This window comes from Pipra filicauda, unplaced genomic scaffold (assembly GCF_003945595.2).
Source record: "Pipra filicauda isolate LSUMZ 115617 unplaced genomic scaffold, ASM394559v2 scaffold260_size1094732_pilon, whole genome shotgun sequence".
Taxonomy (NCBI): Eukaryota; Metazoa; Chordata; class Aves; order Passeriformes; family Pipridae; genus Pipra; species Pipra filicauda.
Genome location: NW_024104377.1, coordinates 137,625 through 157,359, shown reverse-complemented (window position 1 = coordinate 157,359; position 19,735 = coordinate 137,625). Strand labels below are relative to the sequence as shown.

General features: G+C 40.0%; 1 protein-coding gene across 1 annotated transcript; it reads left to right on the top strand.

Moving 5' to 3' along the window:
• The first annotated feature begins 9,040 nt into the window (after positions 1-9,040).
• LRRC30 (leucine rich repeat containing 30) lies at positions 9,041-10,081 on the top strand. Its single transcript, XM_027744746.2, is given in 1 exon segment — positions 9,041-10,081. A coding segment is annotated over 1 exon segment (1,041 nt).
• The last annotated feature ends 9,654 nt before the right edge of the window (positions 10,082-19,735 follow it).

Genomic DNA, 19,735 nt, shown 5'->3' with positions numbered 1-19,735 from the left:
GTTCAGCACAAACAATCGTACAGCTCATATAGGAGAGGGCATATCCTTGACTTATCATCATCTGTGATTTTTTTTCACTTGACAGGTTGAAAAATGTGTACACCTATTTTCTCTGATGGTTCCCTTATCACTGTGGGCCTTCCTGAGGCTAAATCTGCTCAACCATTCAATTTTGATTCTGGAAGCAATGTTAAGGCCATTAGCTGTGTCCACATAAGGATGCTGTTATAAAACTTGACATGCTTATTAATCATAAATTCAGTAGATGTTCTGCTTCAGTCTTTCTGGGGTCTGCTTATGCTTCATTTATGATGTAAAGTGAGGGTTTGGGGGGAAAGTGGTGTATTTTTAGATTAGTATTTGTGTCAGATAGCAGATAGTGTTTGGTGTTTCCATATCACTTTTCACCCAACAAAGTGCACTTAGCTCTTTTCCACTTGTACTGCACAGGGTTTGCTCCAGTGAGACAGTGAAAAAGTGCAGTTAGAGAAGTTCAAGAACAGGTGGCTGCAGACAAATGTTCCCTCTGCCTTATCAGTGGGGGAATAGCACCGTTCCTTTGTCACCATAGATTACCATTTATTACTTCAGTATCATGATACCATCATTTGAGCGGGAGGTAAAAATGTCATATTAGAAACATTTTTCTTGCTGCTCCATTCCACCAGTGGCTTTTAAAGCGAAGCTGCCAAAATCTATATTCCTGAATTGTTACCTGTCTAAACCTGTAGAACATTGGTGGTTTCCAGACTTCTAGTTAAATACATCTCACGATAATAATTTTTGTATTGCCAAACTGACTCAATTAAGACATTTGTAACACATTGTATATTCAGCCTGGACTCATGAAATGGCTTAGCAAAGTTCATTAGCCTTGAAAAACTAGAATGCATTTCCGTGGACAAGGGAGGGAAACAGACTCTAACCTTCTGCTAGCATCTGCCAGCACATTGCTCTGAGCCCAAGTTATGCCTGCACTCAGCCCTGGCTACAGATAAGATTTCTTATCACTTGGAAAGCAACTGTCTGCAACTCTGTTATAATTGCATTTTCCTCTAATTGCCGACATTTGTTCAAATCCAATAAACTAAAAGTGAAATGCAGCGAGGCAGAAAATGTGTAGATCAGCACCAAAGATAATGTGAACGCAGTGGCCTGTGAACCCAGGCTCCTGAATTTTGCACGTGTAGGGGAGTTGAAGACAGCAGGAGAGGATGTCGGATTTAAGACCACAATATGGGGAGAGACAATATGGGTCACCACGTCTAGTCTCCAATCTCTCAGGCAACCATATCATAGAATGACTTTCATCAGCTTGTTGAGTTCTGCGTGTAGTAAATTTTAATGACAAATGTGCCAGTCGGTGTTGTTTCAAATCCTCTACAAATATTGCTTGTCATCTTCCCTGGTCCAGGAAGATATGATTAAAAATTAAATACTCCAACTTCTTGCCCTGCTCACCCCACTCCAACCTCCTGTTTTAATTTAATTCTTAAATACCATTTGCATTCCTTTCAAGCGACACATCATTTTCTACCTTTTTGAAAAAGCTTTCCTTGTTGTTAGATGACCTGGCCACACATCAGAGCATCAGTGCTCCCCTTCCACTTACCTCCACGGCTGCTGAATGTACTGTCGTTCCACCCCAGGTGGAATCATTAACTACAATATCCTGTCTTCTCACAGTCCAATAAGTGCTGAAACCCTGTGGTTGTACACCACAATTAATCTCTTCTGATGTTCAGGTACTGAACAGATTCATGTTTGATTCTCTCTATTGGAAAGTTGCTCATTAGAAGTTGTAAAATAAGACAAATGACAATTATGGGTGGGCCTTTCTTCTTTTTTATTTTGTCTGTACTTGGGCTCGAAGATTGTATTTTCCCTTTGATTTGCTCTGTTTTATTACTTTTAAGGTAATTTTTTATGCAAGTTGATTTTCATGTGCTTTTTTCACCTACTGAGCTATATCTTCTGCCTCCAGGCTGTGCTCTGTGTGATGTCTTTAGCTCCCCTTACCTACAACTTGGCTTAGATCTCACCAGCCTTTGTTTGACCATACAGTGACTCATATTATTTCATAGGATTTCAAATATTGCTGTCATATAATAATACCTAGATGCATGGCTTTACCAATAGCTTGAGAAGTTTCATTTGTTCATTAAAACCCTTTGAGCTAAGCATTCAATATGTTTCCTTAAGTCAGAGCTTGGAAATTTAAAAGTCAAGCTATTAATTGTCAGCATCAAGTCTTCAAATGTCTAGAGGGATGTCTGCCCTTTCATTTGATAATGTCTGTGAAAAATCCCAAACTGAGACAACGGTATGTGTTTAGGGAGTTTTAATTAGATTCTGTTTTATCATTTATAGGCATATGAAGGTAAATGCAGAGTTTCTTCTTATATCAGTAAAATTTGTGTAAGAGTCATGGATCTGGGATTAAAGCTCCACAGAAGCTTTGATTGAATTATTTCCTAAGTTATTTTTTGCAATCATTATTGTAATGGGCTCTGGATGGAAATGCCTGGATCCCTTCACACTGGGTCACATTGATCTGCTGTACTGATTTGCCCAGTTTCATGAGGACCAAGATAAGAAGGGCTTGTGCTTTCAGTTGGAGAAGCATGCATTTATTTTAAACACTAAATTAGGCACAAAAAATTGGATCACTTGGTGCTTTATTTTATTTCTAAAATAAGCTTTCAACTTCCCTCTGGCTTTTTCCACTAAGACTTTATGATACAACAGCATTTTCAAATACACCTAAACAATTAGAATAAAAACAAGGGGTATTGGTACAGTAGCAATGAACTTTGCAACAACCTTTAGTCACCTGGTCTTAACTGTGGCATGCAAATTCTCATGGAGCCAGGACACAGACACACTGACATTAATAATGCCTGGAGAGAATTGCTTATTTTAAAAAGTCTATCAAAATCAGCATATTGGCAGATTGAGCAGGGAGAGTCCTTAAGGCTCTTACTGGATAATGCTGAATTAATGGTCTTGCTTAAATCCTGTCTGTCTCTGAACTACACATAGGACCCCATGGAAATGCCTGTCTCCTCTCAGGACCCTCAGGGTTATCTCTGCCTTCTGTTTTCAGAACAGAGCATGGATTTTCATATTGCTGAAAAGTAGGTAACTCCAGTGACCCATTAAATGTATAATACTTAAATAGTCTTTGGAGGAGGGACTGGGAATTATGCCAGCAACCCAGAGAGTCATGCTTATTTTTGGACTCTTGGCACTCACGGATGGATGTTTAAGAAAACCCTGCTAATTTGAGCAACAGCTTTACAAGAGGTGGGGATATTCCCTTATCTCTGAGTGATGTGTAGCCCCTGGTCACAAGATGCTTCAGAAAGCTGGGCATTGTACACCACAGGGAGCTGAACTGAATCTGCTCTGGCCATTAAAATAAGTCTAGGAGGAGTTGTGGTGCCAGCCGTGTAGGTATATGATGAATGCTTAGGTGATCTGACTCCTTCTATGAGACAGGCCAAGAAATATCTCTTATTATATTGGATTAGATTTAGGTAAGGATAATTCAGGGTCTCTCTTTTACTTTCCAAAAATGTCTGCTTTCTTTCTTATGATGCATTCAAAATATAAGAAAATGACCTTCAAGAGCTCCATGAAAAAGCGTACCTGAAGCAGAGGTGATGTGGTAGCAGTTATAGGAAAAGCTACTTCATCCAGTTTGGACAATCTGCTCCAACTTTTTTCAGTTTGATTCAGAAAGCCACAGACTATAAGTAGCATTTAGCAAACATCATGTTGCTGCTAGACAGGCTATTTTACTTATGACTGTAGATGTGACTGCTCATGAATGTGGTGACAAAAAATAGAACAGCGTATGGTTTCTATATTGCAATGGTATCCTCTATGTAATGACTTCACATATATTTTTAACTGGTGTCATATCTGTCACCACACTAGCCATAAGAGTAGGAGAAGGCTAAGACATGGAGGCTGTGTGCAGATGGCTAAATAAAGCAGGACAGGGCCCTCCATGTGCTCCTGCAGGAGTAGGTGTGCCCTAGGGCATGTCCATGTGCTAAACTTTCCTTTTCCTGCAGAGTGAGCAAGCACCTAAGGCAAGCAGGTCTTGGTGGTGCCTGTGAGAACAGTCATGGACACTGGATGAAAAAGTGCCCCAGAGAACATGGATGATTGTGCAGTGCAGGATCATGGGTGGCCTGTGTTTAATATAGGCAGACAGACCAGCTATTTGGCTTGCATATACACAGGGAAATTGTGGCAGAAGTAGGAGGTGACTAACCAGTCATTTATGCGTTTGCTGGAATTTTAAAATATTACAGCAAGTTTGCAGAAAAGAAATAAAACTTCCAGTAATTCCGTGTAACACGAGAATTGCTGCTGACCCTGACTATCAGGAGGAAGAGCCTGTCATTTCTAGGCTATATACAACACCAAATCTCTCTCTCTTTATTCCATACTCTGGATGGCTCAAACTTGTCTTCTGTCAAGAGGTCTGCAATAAAATCAGCCTCTGCAGAGGCAGTCATTCACCTCCAGGTCCAATTCTTCATGGGTCAGACAATCCAGCAGCTCCACATGGGACCTTAATAAAACATTCCAGGAAAACTCCAGGGACAGACAGTCATTAAAGGCTGTTAACAGCACCATAATTAAAAACAAATTAACAGGAAATCTGAAATCGCCTGAAGAATTGTTCGTGTCTTGTGTCACATCTCATAAATCTCAAATTACCTTTGAAATTTGACTTAGTATTTCAGAATAGCTGCAAGATCAACAAACCACTGCAAAGTAGTTAAAAATCTACAAAATTTGCTTCCTTAGCACTAAGACCAGAGGATATCTCTGACAGTCTGAATAGCACTGACGCTCTTAAAACTCTTTATTTACTTCAGAGGAAAGAAATAGCACAAGGGAAGATGGTTCAGTAGCTGCAGCTGTATTTGTACTGAATATTTCTCCAGCATGACTGTTGCTTTCTGATGAACTGGAAACCAGTTAACCCCTTTTAGCCAAAGCATCCTTCCTGTCACAAGAAGTGTTAGCTATTTTCTGAATCCTCGTTTAGATGGATGTTTATTACAAGACCTAGATAATGAATTGAAATGAAAATTTCTTCCAAAAGAATATGCGTTGAACTTACCAGCATTTTAGAAAAGGCTATGCTTAAAGATTTAAAGGATTCCTTCTTATATTAATATATTTTTAATAATGCTGAGACAGAGGAACTATATATGATTTTGACTCCATAGAGAACATAGGACTTGCTTCAAAATTAATTACGAATGTATAGATATGTGCTAATAAAAGTACAGGCATCTATTGTGTGCTAAGTAATTTAGAAGACAATGATAGTATTTTGTTTTGAAGCAAAACAAAACTTAAACTCAGTGTGTCAAAATGGCTGTATTTTCCTTAAAAGCCTGATGTTATCAGATATTTTATTAAAAGCTCAAATCCTATGGAGAAGTAATTACATGATGGACTCAAATTTTACTTAAAAACAATTCAACTGGTTTTATTGCAACTTCTGCCTGGCTGCAGAGAAAAGCTTGAAAATGTTTCCCAAGTGTATTCTATAGACTCCAAACCCGAAGTCAAATAAAAGAACCCATAGATAATAGACTTTAAAATTCCAGGTCTTTTGTGAACTCATCTTCAGCTTTTTTTTAGGGCTGACAATCCTGCTTTCTTAAGAAAAAAAATCTAATAATTTACATTATCAAAGAATGTCAGAAAATATAACTTGTCATTTTTGTCAGCTTGCCAGTTTTTTATCACTGTTAGTAGTGCAGTTTCTCTTACTGTATTAGTTAGACTAAAAAATTCTTTAGCAAGTTGTGGGTTATTTTTTCCCCTTGTACACTAACTTTTTTGTTTAGTCTACAAAGCAGTTATCAACTACACTGTGTCATGTAAAGCCCAGCAATTTCCTTGAGTTATTTTCTCTTCCAAACCTGCACGCCTGAAATTAATTTCTGCTTTCTGCCAGGCTGTGTGGACACAGGTCAGTGTTTTTTCCTGGCCCAGACACCTAAGAGCAGCCCAAAGGAATTGATCTATCCTCGCAGCACAGCACAGCATGGGCCAGGACAGGGAGGCAGGCAACGCAGAGAAAAGCAAAGTGAAAAATGTTTGAACAAAACCTGTCCAGGACACCAACGGATAAGGGACTATTTTCGTTCAGAATTTTAGTTCCTCAGATGTCCAGATGAGGCCACTGTTGTTTTACTATCTCGATTTCAAGAAAGAGATTTAATTTGCTTACCTCAGAGTTTTCCCGTCTCCACAACTACAAGTGTGCTCAATAGCCTGTTTTTCTGTTGGAGAACAAAGAAAAGGAAATGGTTATTTTTGTTTTATTTCACACAGCAGTTACGGTACTCGTGGAGGCAGGAAGGGAACCGGACAATGAGAGCTGCAGATGTGGAATTTCTTTTTTAAATCCCCTTTACTGCTGCTTGCTGCCTGCCAGGCAGGGGAGATACAGCAGTGCAATAGCAGGAGATGCTCTGAGGCTGAAGCAGAGCAAGCATTTTTCTTTGAAAGAGATCCCCGGGTGAAGCTTTCCCACAATAGCCCAGCCCAGACTGTACTGGGCTGTGTCACAGGCTTAGTTTCAAATGGACAGCGTGGTGCAAAGCCAGGGAGGGGTGCAGAGCACTTTGGCTGAGTCACACTGTTAGGAAACAAGGATTTCTGTGGTGAGAGGCCAGATTGGGCACTGCCAAGTCCCCAGGCAGTGAACTCCAATGTGTTTTGGAGATGAGGATGACGTTCTCATCCAAAAATATCTGGCCAGCCATGGGGGCAGGCTGCAACTACAGGAAGACTGTGTTTCCTTTGTGTTTTGTTTTTGTTTCTTACTAAAATGACCTGCAGAAGGAAAGGCTCTGAAGTGACCGTGGGGCTGTGGTCACAAGTAGGAGCCCAGTCAAGGGGAGCAATGCCAATCTCTGAGTAGAGCTGTGGCAGGTTCCTCATTCCAGCAGTGAGACTAAAAGAAGGGAAATTCCTAACCTTATAAATGCTCTCTAAAAAGCGTTTTTCTTCTTGCCTTGTTCAAATCCATGGAGGATCTCTGATAATAGGAGCATTTTTAACACCAGCTGGGCTGACAACCCAGAGACAGAGCTCATGAGAGGCTCTTGCTTTTGCTTCTCCTCCTGCTTGGGCTGAAGGACCACATTTTAGGCTTACACCCCCCATCATGCAAGGCACAATCAAGTCCGAGTTCAGCCAGCTGCTGGGTTTCCTCCACTGAGGGCTCCTCTGCCTGCAGCGGCAGGGTTCTCTCTGCCAATCTGGGCAGCATGTGGGAATGATGGTTAACAAGACTCAGACCTTATGACTGTAATGGCATTTAATATAACGTTTGCAAACGGACAAATATTGGCAAAAAGTGCTTGCAAGGGAGGGATCTATGACTCACAGTCAGGCTGCCAACCCGCTCTAACCGAACAGATACAACTGACCTCAGCCCTTTCAGGCTTGCCCAGGCACTTCAGGGAGTGCAATATTTCTGCCTCAGGACCAGTTGGCAGACCTGTTAAAGCACAGGTTTTAATTGTGTGGCTCACTTAGCTTGCCGCTATCTTGTGCTACTCACTGTGGTCCTGACCGCTTTCCTCAGCTGTCAGGGATGCCTCCTCTCTCCCCTTTCTTCCCAAGTGGATGCAGCTCTATGAAGGACCTAAAGCTCAAAGGAGACTGAGTGGTGTTTGTCAGTAAGAAAGGACTGTGGGGATTGATTCCAAAGAGGTTGCTCCTGTCCTTTGACTCCCATCTGCAGGTTCTTGCATAATCCCTTAACATCTGAGCTGACGCAAGGTTTTAAGGGGAGGATCTCTGAAATGAGGTGGTAAGGGAGGGTATACTCATCACCACGGATCATCCAATGGAGAGAAAAAGCCCTGAAAGTCTTGTACTGTGTGTTGCAATTTTCACCTAATTTAAATGGTGCCTAAAGTTTTTGCAGATCCTTTTTAGAGTCCCTTTGAGTTTAAACTCACTGCATGCATATTCCTGTAGCAATACAATTTCCTTTCACCAGTAGAGCTTGCTTCAGCTGTTGTTGGGTATTATTATACCTCACTGCTTCCTTCCTCTCCCATCAGTCCCTCTATCTCAGATCTAAATGTCATTTATAGTTCAAGCTCTTTGACTGCTAGTCCCCCTGTACCCCAGAACAGCCCAGAAAGACATGAAAGTTCACAGGGAAAGGGATATCAAGAGGGTCTATTTTCTGGAGCACAAAAGAACCAGACCCCAAAAATCTGGTTGATAGGTGTGAAATTAGCACCAGACATTTAGGACAGAGCAATTTGGGCAGAACTGTGAGGTATGACTGCTCACATTTGGCAACGTGGGTAGCAATCATCCAAGTGGGCGCAGATACCACTGGAAAATGTCACTGCTGCAGGGAAGGTGATACTCTTTCTGCAAAGTAAGAGGACTATCCTCACCACAAAGGGGATATAAAAGGTAACACCTTTTGAGAGTGGTTTTTTCCTTTTTTAGATTTTCTTTTTTTACTAAACAGAAAGAAGGACTGACATAACAAGTCAGCATTACTAGTGTTTTTGCAGCGTGCAAAATTTTCCAGTAGACTAGTAACTACTTCAGTGAAATCAGGAACATCAAAATAAAAAATATTATGAAAATGTCCTTTAAATCTGAATCTAAATGACGGCTTCTTTGCTTGTTTTCTTCTTTAGCTTGCTTGTTTGTTTTTTTGAAGTCACTCTTGTTAATTGTCCTGCAGCCATGGTATGTACCAGATAGCCAAGAAAGCTGACATGGTGAAGTTATATACAGCATCCTTGTGACCTTTTTGCAGTGAAGACACATATCTGTCCAATAAAGCCCAGGCCAAATGACAGTGACAGCTGTCTTGTGGCATTCAGTTTGAATTGAACAGGTTTGCTCGCAAGTCAGGAGCAAGTATTTCATTACAGACTCTGCACCAAGATCAACATAAGCCCCCAAAAGTGAAACTTTCCCTCAGCAGCTACGGAAACTGCCCTGGTGGACTGAGATGCACTTCACAGGCTCCTCCTTTTCTCCTTGCTTTGACTTTCCCACCTCCTGCAAGCTCTCATCCTCTGTTGGCATTTGCATATTGGTGTAGCACTTGCAAGGGAAGAAAACCTCACTTCTCTCAGGAGGGAACCAGAGTATTATGGGAACTGAGCACTCAAAGAACAAGAAGCGAAGGAACATGGCTTTTCTTAAGAAAAGTCCAAAGTTGCCTGCATGGGAAGACGCCCTTCTCTCAGGGAGAGAGCCCAAGTCACTGCTGAAACAGGGATTGCATTATGTCAGCTTGAGCCTCATGATGAAAGGGATGACCAACACGCCTGACTTCTTGTGGGGACTGCACGAGGTGCAGAAGCTGAACCTTTCACACAACCAGTTGGTGGTGATTCCTCCTTTGCTGGGGAAACTGGACAGGCTGGTACTGCTGAACTTGGGGGGTAATTGTCTCAAGAATCTGCCTAAAGAAATCGGGCTGCTGAGGAACCTGAAGGTCTTGTTTGTCAATATGAATTGCCTGACAGAAGTGCCAGCAGAGCTCAGCTCATGCAGGAAGCTGGAGGTTCTGAGCCTCTCGCACAACCGCATCTCACAACTGCCTTCGAGCTTCACTGACCTGAGAAGTTTGAGGAAATTGAACCTCAGTAACAACCGCTTTGTGCAAATTCCCATCTGCATTTTCGCACTGAGGAGCTTAGCTTTCTTGCACCTAGGGTCCAATAGGCTGGAAAACATCTCAGAGAGTATCCAGTATCTGGTCAATCTGCAGATCTTTATTGCGGACAATAACAACATACGCAGTCTGCCACGGTCTCTCTGCTACATCACCACTCTAGAGTTACTAAACGTTGATTACAATTGCATACAGACTCTCCCTGATGACCTCTACCTTTTGTACCGGCTGCGCCGCATTGCCTGGAACCCAATGGATAAAGGCCTCCATGTCACCCACAACCCCTTGTCCCGGCCCCTGCCCGAGGTTGTCGAGGGGGGCCTGGATGCCCTCTTCAGCTACCTCAGGGACAAAAAGGAGCGCAACTGAGCTTCTGCTGATCTTGGGATTAAGCCTGTCATCAAGACTCTCTCATCAGAGACCTTTCTGCACAGGCATTTCCACTTCATAACACTTGGATTTCGAAGGCTGTGGATGGCTTTAGTAACAGTTGGAGGAAAGCAAGTAAAGTATGATGGTCTTGATTAAGTGTGTGAAGAGCAAACTTTCTAAAAATAGCCACCTCTGTAAGCTTCAGTGTTAGTGTGTTTGGGTTTTTTTAAGAAAGAAACACAAAAACAAACTCGTGATAAAATGTTTATTCTTCACTTGACAGAAACAAATTAAGGCAGACTGCCAGACAGGCAGAAACGTGTATTTGACAGCCATTAGGTTGGAGAAACATTAAAATAAATTGGATTTACTATATGTGATTGCAATTGCATTTTTATTCCTGCTCACTTCTTCATACACAGGTAGACCACTACATAAACAAACACTGTCATCTAAGTGAATCTCAAGGAAAATGTTTGCTTTTGGCAGTGAATACATCCTGAGCTATATTAGCTCACAGACAATATATTACTGGTAATAATATTTGTTGTTTACCATTTGTTGTTTACCCCACAGCTGTGCTCTGACCTCTATAAATTACAGGTAAAGATTGCTGTTGATGAGGTGATATTTCCCAGTTCTTTGGAAGAAGATGTCAAACTTCGCAAAGCAGAGAAAAGACAGTGGGTTCTTCCCTCAAACGAAGGATAGAGTTGCTCATTGCTAGATGTACAACTGCTCTCCATTCCCTTTTCCGCCTCCCTTTAATCAGAGCTGTGGAGTAACTTTACTCAGGAGGCAGTACATCTCCTAAAGGTGAAATATTTCTTTCAGTAAAAGTAGCATCAAACCAGTCATCACCTTAAGTAAGAGCTTCAAAAACAAGTAGTTATTTCTGTGATTTTCCGTATAAGCCAGTACCATAAAGTCAGGTCTTATGTGGTTTCTCATATTGATCTTCTGTGAATGTCCTTCATCAAAGTTTTATCTGGTAATAAAGAGGCAGTATGAAAGAGCTGTTAACAATTTATGCAACCTGGGTTTTTTTGTTCCCTGACACCAGTGTAAAACAGAAGCAGCTCTGATGAAATCGGTTGAGATAAATGCTTGTAATAGCAGCACAGAAGAGGAATGAGACTGTAATTCTTGAGCTAATTAAGAGTATTCAAAGCCATTTTTAAAGTGCTTCCTATGTCAAATCTCAGGATTCAATGATTACTTTCTAAAATATAATTTGCTTAAAATTATGGAAGGCTGTGAAAAGCTGATCCTGCTTCTAGTGAAGTTAAAGGACAAGCCCTGGCTGAGGGAAAAGCTCCTCAGCAGAGCTAAGAGCAGCCTGATAACAGCAGAAAATTATGTAATTCACAGGTCCATGCAAATAAACACAGCACCTTTGGCAACGCTAACATTATGGGTTGGGTATTGGATGCTAGCAATGAAGAATGCTCACAGAATATTCCATTCTGGGTCTGCCTGCCCTGATACTTTGTTGTGTTGGACTGTTTTTTGTATGGTCTGTCATTCTAATTGAGGATTTCAGTGTTAGGCTCAGGAATCACAGTATCCACATGTGCAGTCAAGAACAAATCTCATGTTTCTAGCAAACATGAAACCTTTTTGAAGGGCACATTTGCTCAAGCATTAAGCAAACAAACAAAGCAAGAAAACAAATACCACAGCACAGTTATTTTATGACTTTTTATTTAATGTATGTTTCAAATGCAAAGATATTGTATGTGTAGCTTTACATGTATATATTTCACCCATGTGATGAGATTTAAAGCAAAGTTCCAAGTTCTGAGTGAACAATGCGTTTAATAAATTAATATGTGATTTCACTAGCAACAAGAAGTAAAACTGCAATTATTTATAGAAATACCAACAGATAATTCTTGGAGAGGATTAGGCACAGATTATTAACTTTTCTAAATGTCCATTTCATATCCCTAAGTCTGGCATTCACATAAACAGTGCGATATTGCTTTGCAGGAAAATGAGATGCCTATGGCATTAATCACCTGAAAAGATTTTCCACATATCAGTATCCAGGATTATATGACACTAGATAGCCTCTGATGTGATCTGACTAGGAGAGGTATGCACAGTAATTTACATGGAATATGTGAGGCTGGTCTGTGTGTTCATTAGGATACCACTACAAGGGTGAGAAAGAGTGCAGAGTGAGAAAGAAAATGGTCTCCAAACAGGGGATTAAAAGGCAAATTTGACATAATCAAATGCATCCGGAAAAGCAGTTATAATATGAAGTGCAATACCAACAATTTAAAATTCAATTATTCAATTGAATAATAATAACCTTTTACTCAAGCTAATAAACCTCTGTAAGCATACAAAACACGTAAAAGTGACTGTCATTCTAAACAGAATAATAAAATTGATTGAATAAATGGTACTTTAATGTATAATTCAGATTTTACCATTAGGAAAATAATTTCTACTGATCTGGTTTAATTTTTCTTTCATTCCTCAATCAAGACTCTCATAAGTACTTTTCTCAGAGATACAGAAAATGATCTCACAGGACTGAAGGTAGTGTTCTGAATTCTTCTTGTAAAAAGAAAAGACTGTATATCACTGTTAAAGTATAGAAATATGCAAAAAAGGCAAATAAAGATATAGGTATTTGCACCTGAGAGGGATCAACATAGAAAAAGCGAGCAAGGGCACAAGAGGGAGATAAAATGCATTATGTCAAATGCTGGCTCTAGTTTTGAGCAGGGCATTAGAAAGGAATTGGTGGATCTCAGAGTTGTCATCTGCTATTAGTTGTGCAGATGACAGGGAAAAAAGGAACTGAAACACTGCAGGAACTGTGGTCATATCTCATAATATATGACAACAGTACCACTTCTATATATATCAAATTACATGAGTTTAATTTTATAATCTTTCAGAGAACTGTATGCCAAACATTACATTTGTTTCTAGTACACACTGAAGTTGACTCCTTCCTAAGTCTTAGAGCAGCACAATTTTTGATGCATCTATTATTTTTTTGGTGGTGGTACTCTTAGAGGAATGGAAAAAGTGGGATCCACTCATGGAAAGGATACTTTTTAGGCAGGGTGACTTTTCTATGGCTTTCACTCAGAGAAGCTCTGAAAGTGCTTAGAAAAACTCTTAATGTGAATGAAACAAAGGGCAAAACCAAGAACAAACTAGAAAGAACACAGTCAGGGGTCAAATGGTTGGGATAAATGTAATACACAATAGGACTATACGATTTGTTGCTCAATTCTCATCAAATACACTGGTGGTACATTTGAAAAGAAAGCTACATTCATGAAAAGTTTAAAGTCTAGTCAACCAGCAAAGCCTTTGAAAACTGGAAGGTCAGGTTTTTGGTCTAACCCCAGTTAGTGTTTCAACCTTTGACTGAAAGAAAAACATTTTCATCTGAAGTATTGCTGTAATACCTCAAAGGAAGTTAAAGCTGAAATGTGTTGTACCTACTTCTCTGGGGCTACTGGGCAATTCTGGCACATTGGCAAATGTCTTCATGCCACTTGTGACTGGTAACTTCCCCAAATCCATTGCCATGTCCCAGCAGCCCGGTGGGACAACTGAGGGCATGTAACTTGGCCAGGAACACCCGCCCATTACATGAGCAAAGCATCAAGAACCTACAAAGACCAATTTCCAAGATATGGAAAATTTCCAAGATGTGAACTGAAGAGGCATTTCAAAACAGAGCTTTTCAGATTCCAGCTGAAACCTCTTGCAATTCAGATTTAAAAAGTTTATGATTATTAATTTTGTTGAAAAATATGTTTAATTTTTTTGCCAACTTGCCAATATTTTCTCCATACTTTTTTTTCATTTTCATCAAAATTCTTCTGCTTTTTGTCAACCCCCAAAACAGTTTCTAGGGGTTTTTTACTGTAAGAATATGCATTCTGCAATTTAAACTTTTTAGTATACAAATGAATAAATTTCCTATTACTACACTATAGCTTCAGGAAACCATGTCTTTCAGTTAATATTTTTAAGTCATCATTTCGGTGAAGGAGGATGCACCTAAAAAATATTGCACTGATTCTGGAGAGACTTGAATTAATTATTTACTTTGCTAGGCCAGTACATTACTTGAAAAAACATGCCACAGCACATAATTTCTGCAAGTAGAAAAATCATTGATGCTTCAGCTTATTTCTTTAAACAATGAAATAAAAAGCCTCAAAGGTCTTCACCACGTGAGAGATAAATAAAAGTAAATAAAGAGTGATAAAGAAAGCAAGCAAAGAAAATGAACTAATCATCTGCTCAGTATGGTTTCACTAAATTTCAAGGATAAATTTGCTGCACAGTCTTCAGACAGCAGTTCTTGAGTGATTCAAGGAGCGTTTCAGACTGCCTTGCACAGTTCTACAAAGTATAATTGATATGCATAAAAATAATTCTATGAAAATAACAATATATATAATAATTTGTAAAATGTTAAGAAAATAAGCATATTATTATGTCACATGTGCTTCTGCAGTTCTCACATGTGGGAGCTGATATCCTGAAATAGTTACAGCTGAAGGCAAACTTCTGGCTGTAGAAGGGCCTTCATTTATATGAGAATATATACTTTTCCCATTTTATATGTGGCAAAACCAAGATTTAAAAACTCAGTAGATGTTTAAATTTGCATAAGGCTTCAGATGTATTCGTACAGAGGTACACTTAAATACTCACATGTGGAGTAAGTCTGAAAATCTTTTTATAAAATTGCATGATTCTTCCTCTGTACAAGTAAGAGGTGGAATAACAATTATAAAAGATTCCCCTCCCCCACTGATTCCTTGTATTTATCTGTGGTGTAATAAGGGCCAACCAGCCTTCAAAAACCATCCCTTATTGCTGGCTTCTGCAGCCCAGCAGTACCGACAGCATCCTGCACCAGTACAGCCACCTACAGTATGGGATTACTTTGCAGGGTTTAATGACAAAACCTGAAATTTGTACTCCAATATATGTGGAGTCACATCATGCATGGCTAAAAAGGTGGTTTCCAGTGAAGCAGGAAGTGTATCAACAGCTTCAGAAAAGGTCACTGCAAATTATGTTGCATCATAAAGTAAGCTTATCCAGGCAGACTGAAAAGAAGACCAAAGGGCAGAGCTTTATGTTTTCCTAGGGCTCAAGGGAGTTTCAGATACCATAAATTCATTGATGGATAGCTTGTTTTTAATTTCCACTTCCCAGACATTAAAAAAAAAAAAAAATTGCTCTTTTGATACAACCCTTTGAGGGAAATAGGTATTGCTCCATTTTCTTCCTGATCTTTCTGATCTCAGCCTTTGCGCCATCGACGTATCCACAGAAGTAACTAATTGCTTTTCTCCTGCAAAGGCAGTGTTGCCAGGTGTGAGTGGGCATGAAAATTTATGGAGAGTCCTATCTCTCACCTTTCATGCAAGGAGTGCAGAACAGAGGAGGCTGGCAGGCTCCGCAACTACTGGTCATAGGGTGAGTAACCTGCCCAAAACAGGTGTCGTGCTCACAACACTTTATGCACCTGCCTTGGAGGTATCAGACAGAGGTTAGTCCCAGGGCACTGTTTCCATGGTTGACAGAGATGGATGCAGTCCTCCTTAGAAGCACTGGGAAAGGAGAAGTACTTGCTGAAGTACCATGCTGTCCTGCAGTCTCTCCCCTCTGGCCTGAGAGAGCTCCAGGATATCTGCAGGCTTATTTAGGCATCTGAAGTAAGGTCAGTGAAACTGTAGGGTACAAATGCCTTCCTTTGCCTGGCCTTCCTTCCCTCAGCAGCGTGTGTGCAGAGGGCACGAAGTACTATCTCTCAATACAGTGTAGCATTCAGATTTACTAAGATGTATCACAGAAACACCAACACACCTTCAATGCTCTGTGCCAAATGCTTCAGATGTCAGAAAACCCTTTCTCCCTCACTATTAAAATGTTCCACTTCAAAACAGGGGTAAGCAGGACATATTTAAAAGAAATCCCTGTATTTTTTTAGAAACAGCATTCCAAAAATCAGGTAAAAGAAATTACCAAGTGAGTAACAGCAAAACTATTACAGTAAAAAATTGCTTTGTCCTAGAAAACATGGTTATTTTCATTATACTTTCCTTGCTTGTTCTTTGTCCTTTTTGTTCTTAAAAATGTAATGGAAGTGTCTGTATGTATATATGGGGTTTTGTATTGGTCCATGCATGTATACATATTTTCACTATTCATATAGGGAACAACAGACGCTATTAGTGGTTCCTAAACTGTTTGCCTGTGTAAGCAGAGAAGTCTCTCTGGCATAGAGTAATACAGTGCCCTGTCAATGGCACTGATAGAAGCGCTGAAGAATACAAAAGAATAAAACCTTCACTTTGGGAAATTTGTTCAATTGAGTGTGACTTGGTTAAGATAGTGCCTTTCCACAGCCATTTCTGTGCACAAGGGTCTTGTATATCTTTCAGCATACTTACCTTCTCTTTCCAGTTGGAAAATAACACTGTGAAGAATGGCATTTGTGCGTTCTGTCTACATACAAATGAAGCCACAAAGATACTAACCTTGAATTCAATTCATTAAATAAAATCTTTCTGAGCACGTGTGTGTGTGCACCTTTGCGTGTGTGTGATTTTGGAGTTTTGCAATGTGGTATCTGACGAATATGTGTGAGTCAACTGAAAAGTAGCATCTTCTGCTGCAAATAAAATGCTGGTAATTTAGCATCAAAACAGGACTTAAAACATATGACGGTAAATTATGTTGCTTTTGAATTACTTGTGTGTCAGTTCTTTTGCGTGTTTTTAGTGTTAGATATCACAAAGTTCTTTGGCATTTTTATCAAGCGATGTGGGGATTTAAAATATGGAAGAATTCACATTTGGTCTTTTTTTTATTGATCAATAATCATATCAGCAGACACATTCATTTTCTGTATGTGGAAAGTCACCAGAGACTCAGAAATCTCCCTGGTGTCTCAGGTGTCGATTATGGAGGCTATTTAATGTTCTTTAGTAAAGCTAATATGTTGCAAAGTAGTGACATTTCAAGACTTCTCCGTGAAGCTAATAGCTTTTCTCACTAAGTCATTTTCACATTTACATCAATTTAATATAGACTAGATTTGGATAAAGATAAGCATTGCTTTTCTCTTGACAGTGTTGCCAGGGTGATAATCACCAAACTGTCCCAACAGTCTGCAACAGTCTGTCCTCTCATGTATGCCCCAAACCCACAGCTGGCTATTCTGGAGGACCTAGGCTTGTGAGCATATTCAATAAAAAATACACAGCAGAAATGCCCCGCAGTTGCCTTGATGCAGTTCATACTAGCAACAGAATATTTTAAAATATCAGGTAATTAGTAAATATAGGGTGGGACAAAGGGGAAAGGATTACTACTTAGAGGCTGCTGGCAGACATGTTGTCACTTTAGTAAGAAGCCAGAACAACTGATGTACTTCAGTTTCTTCTATACTAGCTATCTGCATTTTCCCATTAATTCTGTTGCTTTTTCCTTTGATTTGTCCTTCATCCTTTTTTTATTATGCTCTCTCTTTCCTATTGCTAGCCACTCTCCTTCCTTCTTTTGTTTTAGTCTCTTTGTTGCTTATTAACAATTTTTTAACATTTTTAATTAAGGTTGACTGCTTCACTGATGCCAGTTCAACCCTCCTTTTCTGAATTTGCCATCCAAAACAAGTTAATCATTAGTAGAGGTCTCTCTTCATCAACTACACAGAGGGCTAGCAAAAAAAAAAAAAAGGCAGAAGAAAAAAAACAACTAGAATAAGTAAAAATTGGAGAACAAGCCTCAGGAAGCAGCATCTAGCCTGAGGAGCAGAATATAATTTGGACTTAGCAGCATTTCTCTGTGTCCCTGTAGCTCATCAATCCTCCATTTCCAGTATGATTCCAGATGGACATTTATGTTAACCAGCTCCTGAAGGGCTATTACAAATGTTAAAGACATAGGAAAGAGTTCCATATGCCACTGTGTAGAAACAAGAAGTCCTGCCCTCTCCTGATGTTCTCCAGAGATTCCCTCCTGTTCCCAGTGAAGCTCCACATAAACTCACTGCCTCTCTTATCTGTATTTTGGATGTGAGGGATTTTGGTCCCCTTGTTGTCATATTGGCACAGAAGGATTTAGAAACATATTTAGAAACACAGAACATAACATTCTATTGTCTAGCCCTAGATTTTACCATGTGCTGTAGACAGTGAGATTTATGTCTAGTTCTCCTTTTCTGCTGTAAAAACAGTCTGCCTCGCTCCCTTTCACCTGTGTCTAATGCTCCTACTCTTTGGTGTCGGTCCTATAAAAGGGAAGCTGCAGGTTGAAACAGGAGCAATGACGCGTAGCCACAACTACAGAGCAGTAGCAATTACATTGTTCACAGGGAGGCACTCCCTTTAATTTCAGGACAGGAGGAAAAAACGTAGAATAAAGAAAGGGAAGGCAACAGGATCCAGTAAAAAGCACAAACTTTCTTCTTGGTTTGGACCGACCTAGCTGATGTGCATGTGTGGTGTGAAGCTCAGCACTGCTCTGTCATGACTGCAAGGTGTTTTTTTCTTTCTGGGAGGGGGTCTCCTTTCACGAGGTACTCACCCCAGCAAAGCAGGACCAAGGGAATAGCTCCAACCAGCTTCATCCCCCACTGAATACAGTGGGAGCTGTAGGCATACAGCAATGAAGAGAGATGGACCCTGAAGTCCTGGAATTCTTCCTAGTTCTGGAAGGAATCAGTCAGGGCTGAAAATAGTGTTCAGGCTGGGTGCCTGGAGGTGCATCCAGCTCCATGGAAGGTGGTGCTGCATCAGTTTTACATTTAAGGGAAGGATACAAAAACTCTTCTGCCTCCGAGGAGAACCTCCTGTTTCAGAACCCATAGAAACTCAGAGACAGATCAGAACTGACTATGACAATCAGTTTTAAAGTCCCTTTCAGCCTGACACTGCAAAATATTAATCAAACCACTGTATGGTGTCACTGAACAAATGCAGTTAGAGTCCTATCACATAAAAGCAGGCAAATAATATGACTAGAAGGACATTTTAATACATTATACTTGTTACATGGTAGTTTGATGTCAAATACATGAAATATTAAGCAAAATATAATAATCCCTCTAGTAATGTAAAAATGTTCATTTTTAATCTAGAGATCTCACTGATAAGGCATGATTGTTCAACATCCTAGAAGGCAGCTTTCTAAATTATGCTACTCCCTGTGGCAAGTGCAGGACAGATCACAGACTTAATGGAAAGAGCATTTTCATTTTCCCTCTTGCACAATGGGATTTACATTTCAGCCCTCCAGCAAGCAGAGTTACTCATGACACCTTCTAAATTAGTACCACCTCATAAGTTGCACCCAGGGTGCCTCCTAAATTAACAAGCAGTGCATTTAGAAATCCCTGAAAGGCTTATTATCTCCTTATATATCATTAGCACTGTATATAATTTCTAACAAAATGTGCCCACCCCCTTTTCTAGTGAAAGATTCCCATAGGTTAAATAGGGCATTGTAGAGGTCCATTTCTGGCTTCCCATTATACTTCTGTATCTGCAGAGGAATTAAGGCTAACTGCAAAAGAATCATTCCTCTGGCATTTCAGTTTATATGCTTTTATAGCTGCAGAACAACAGCAGAAGTGACGGTCCATTA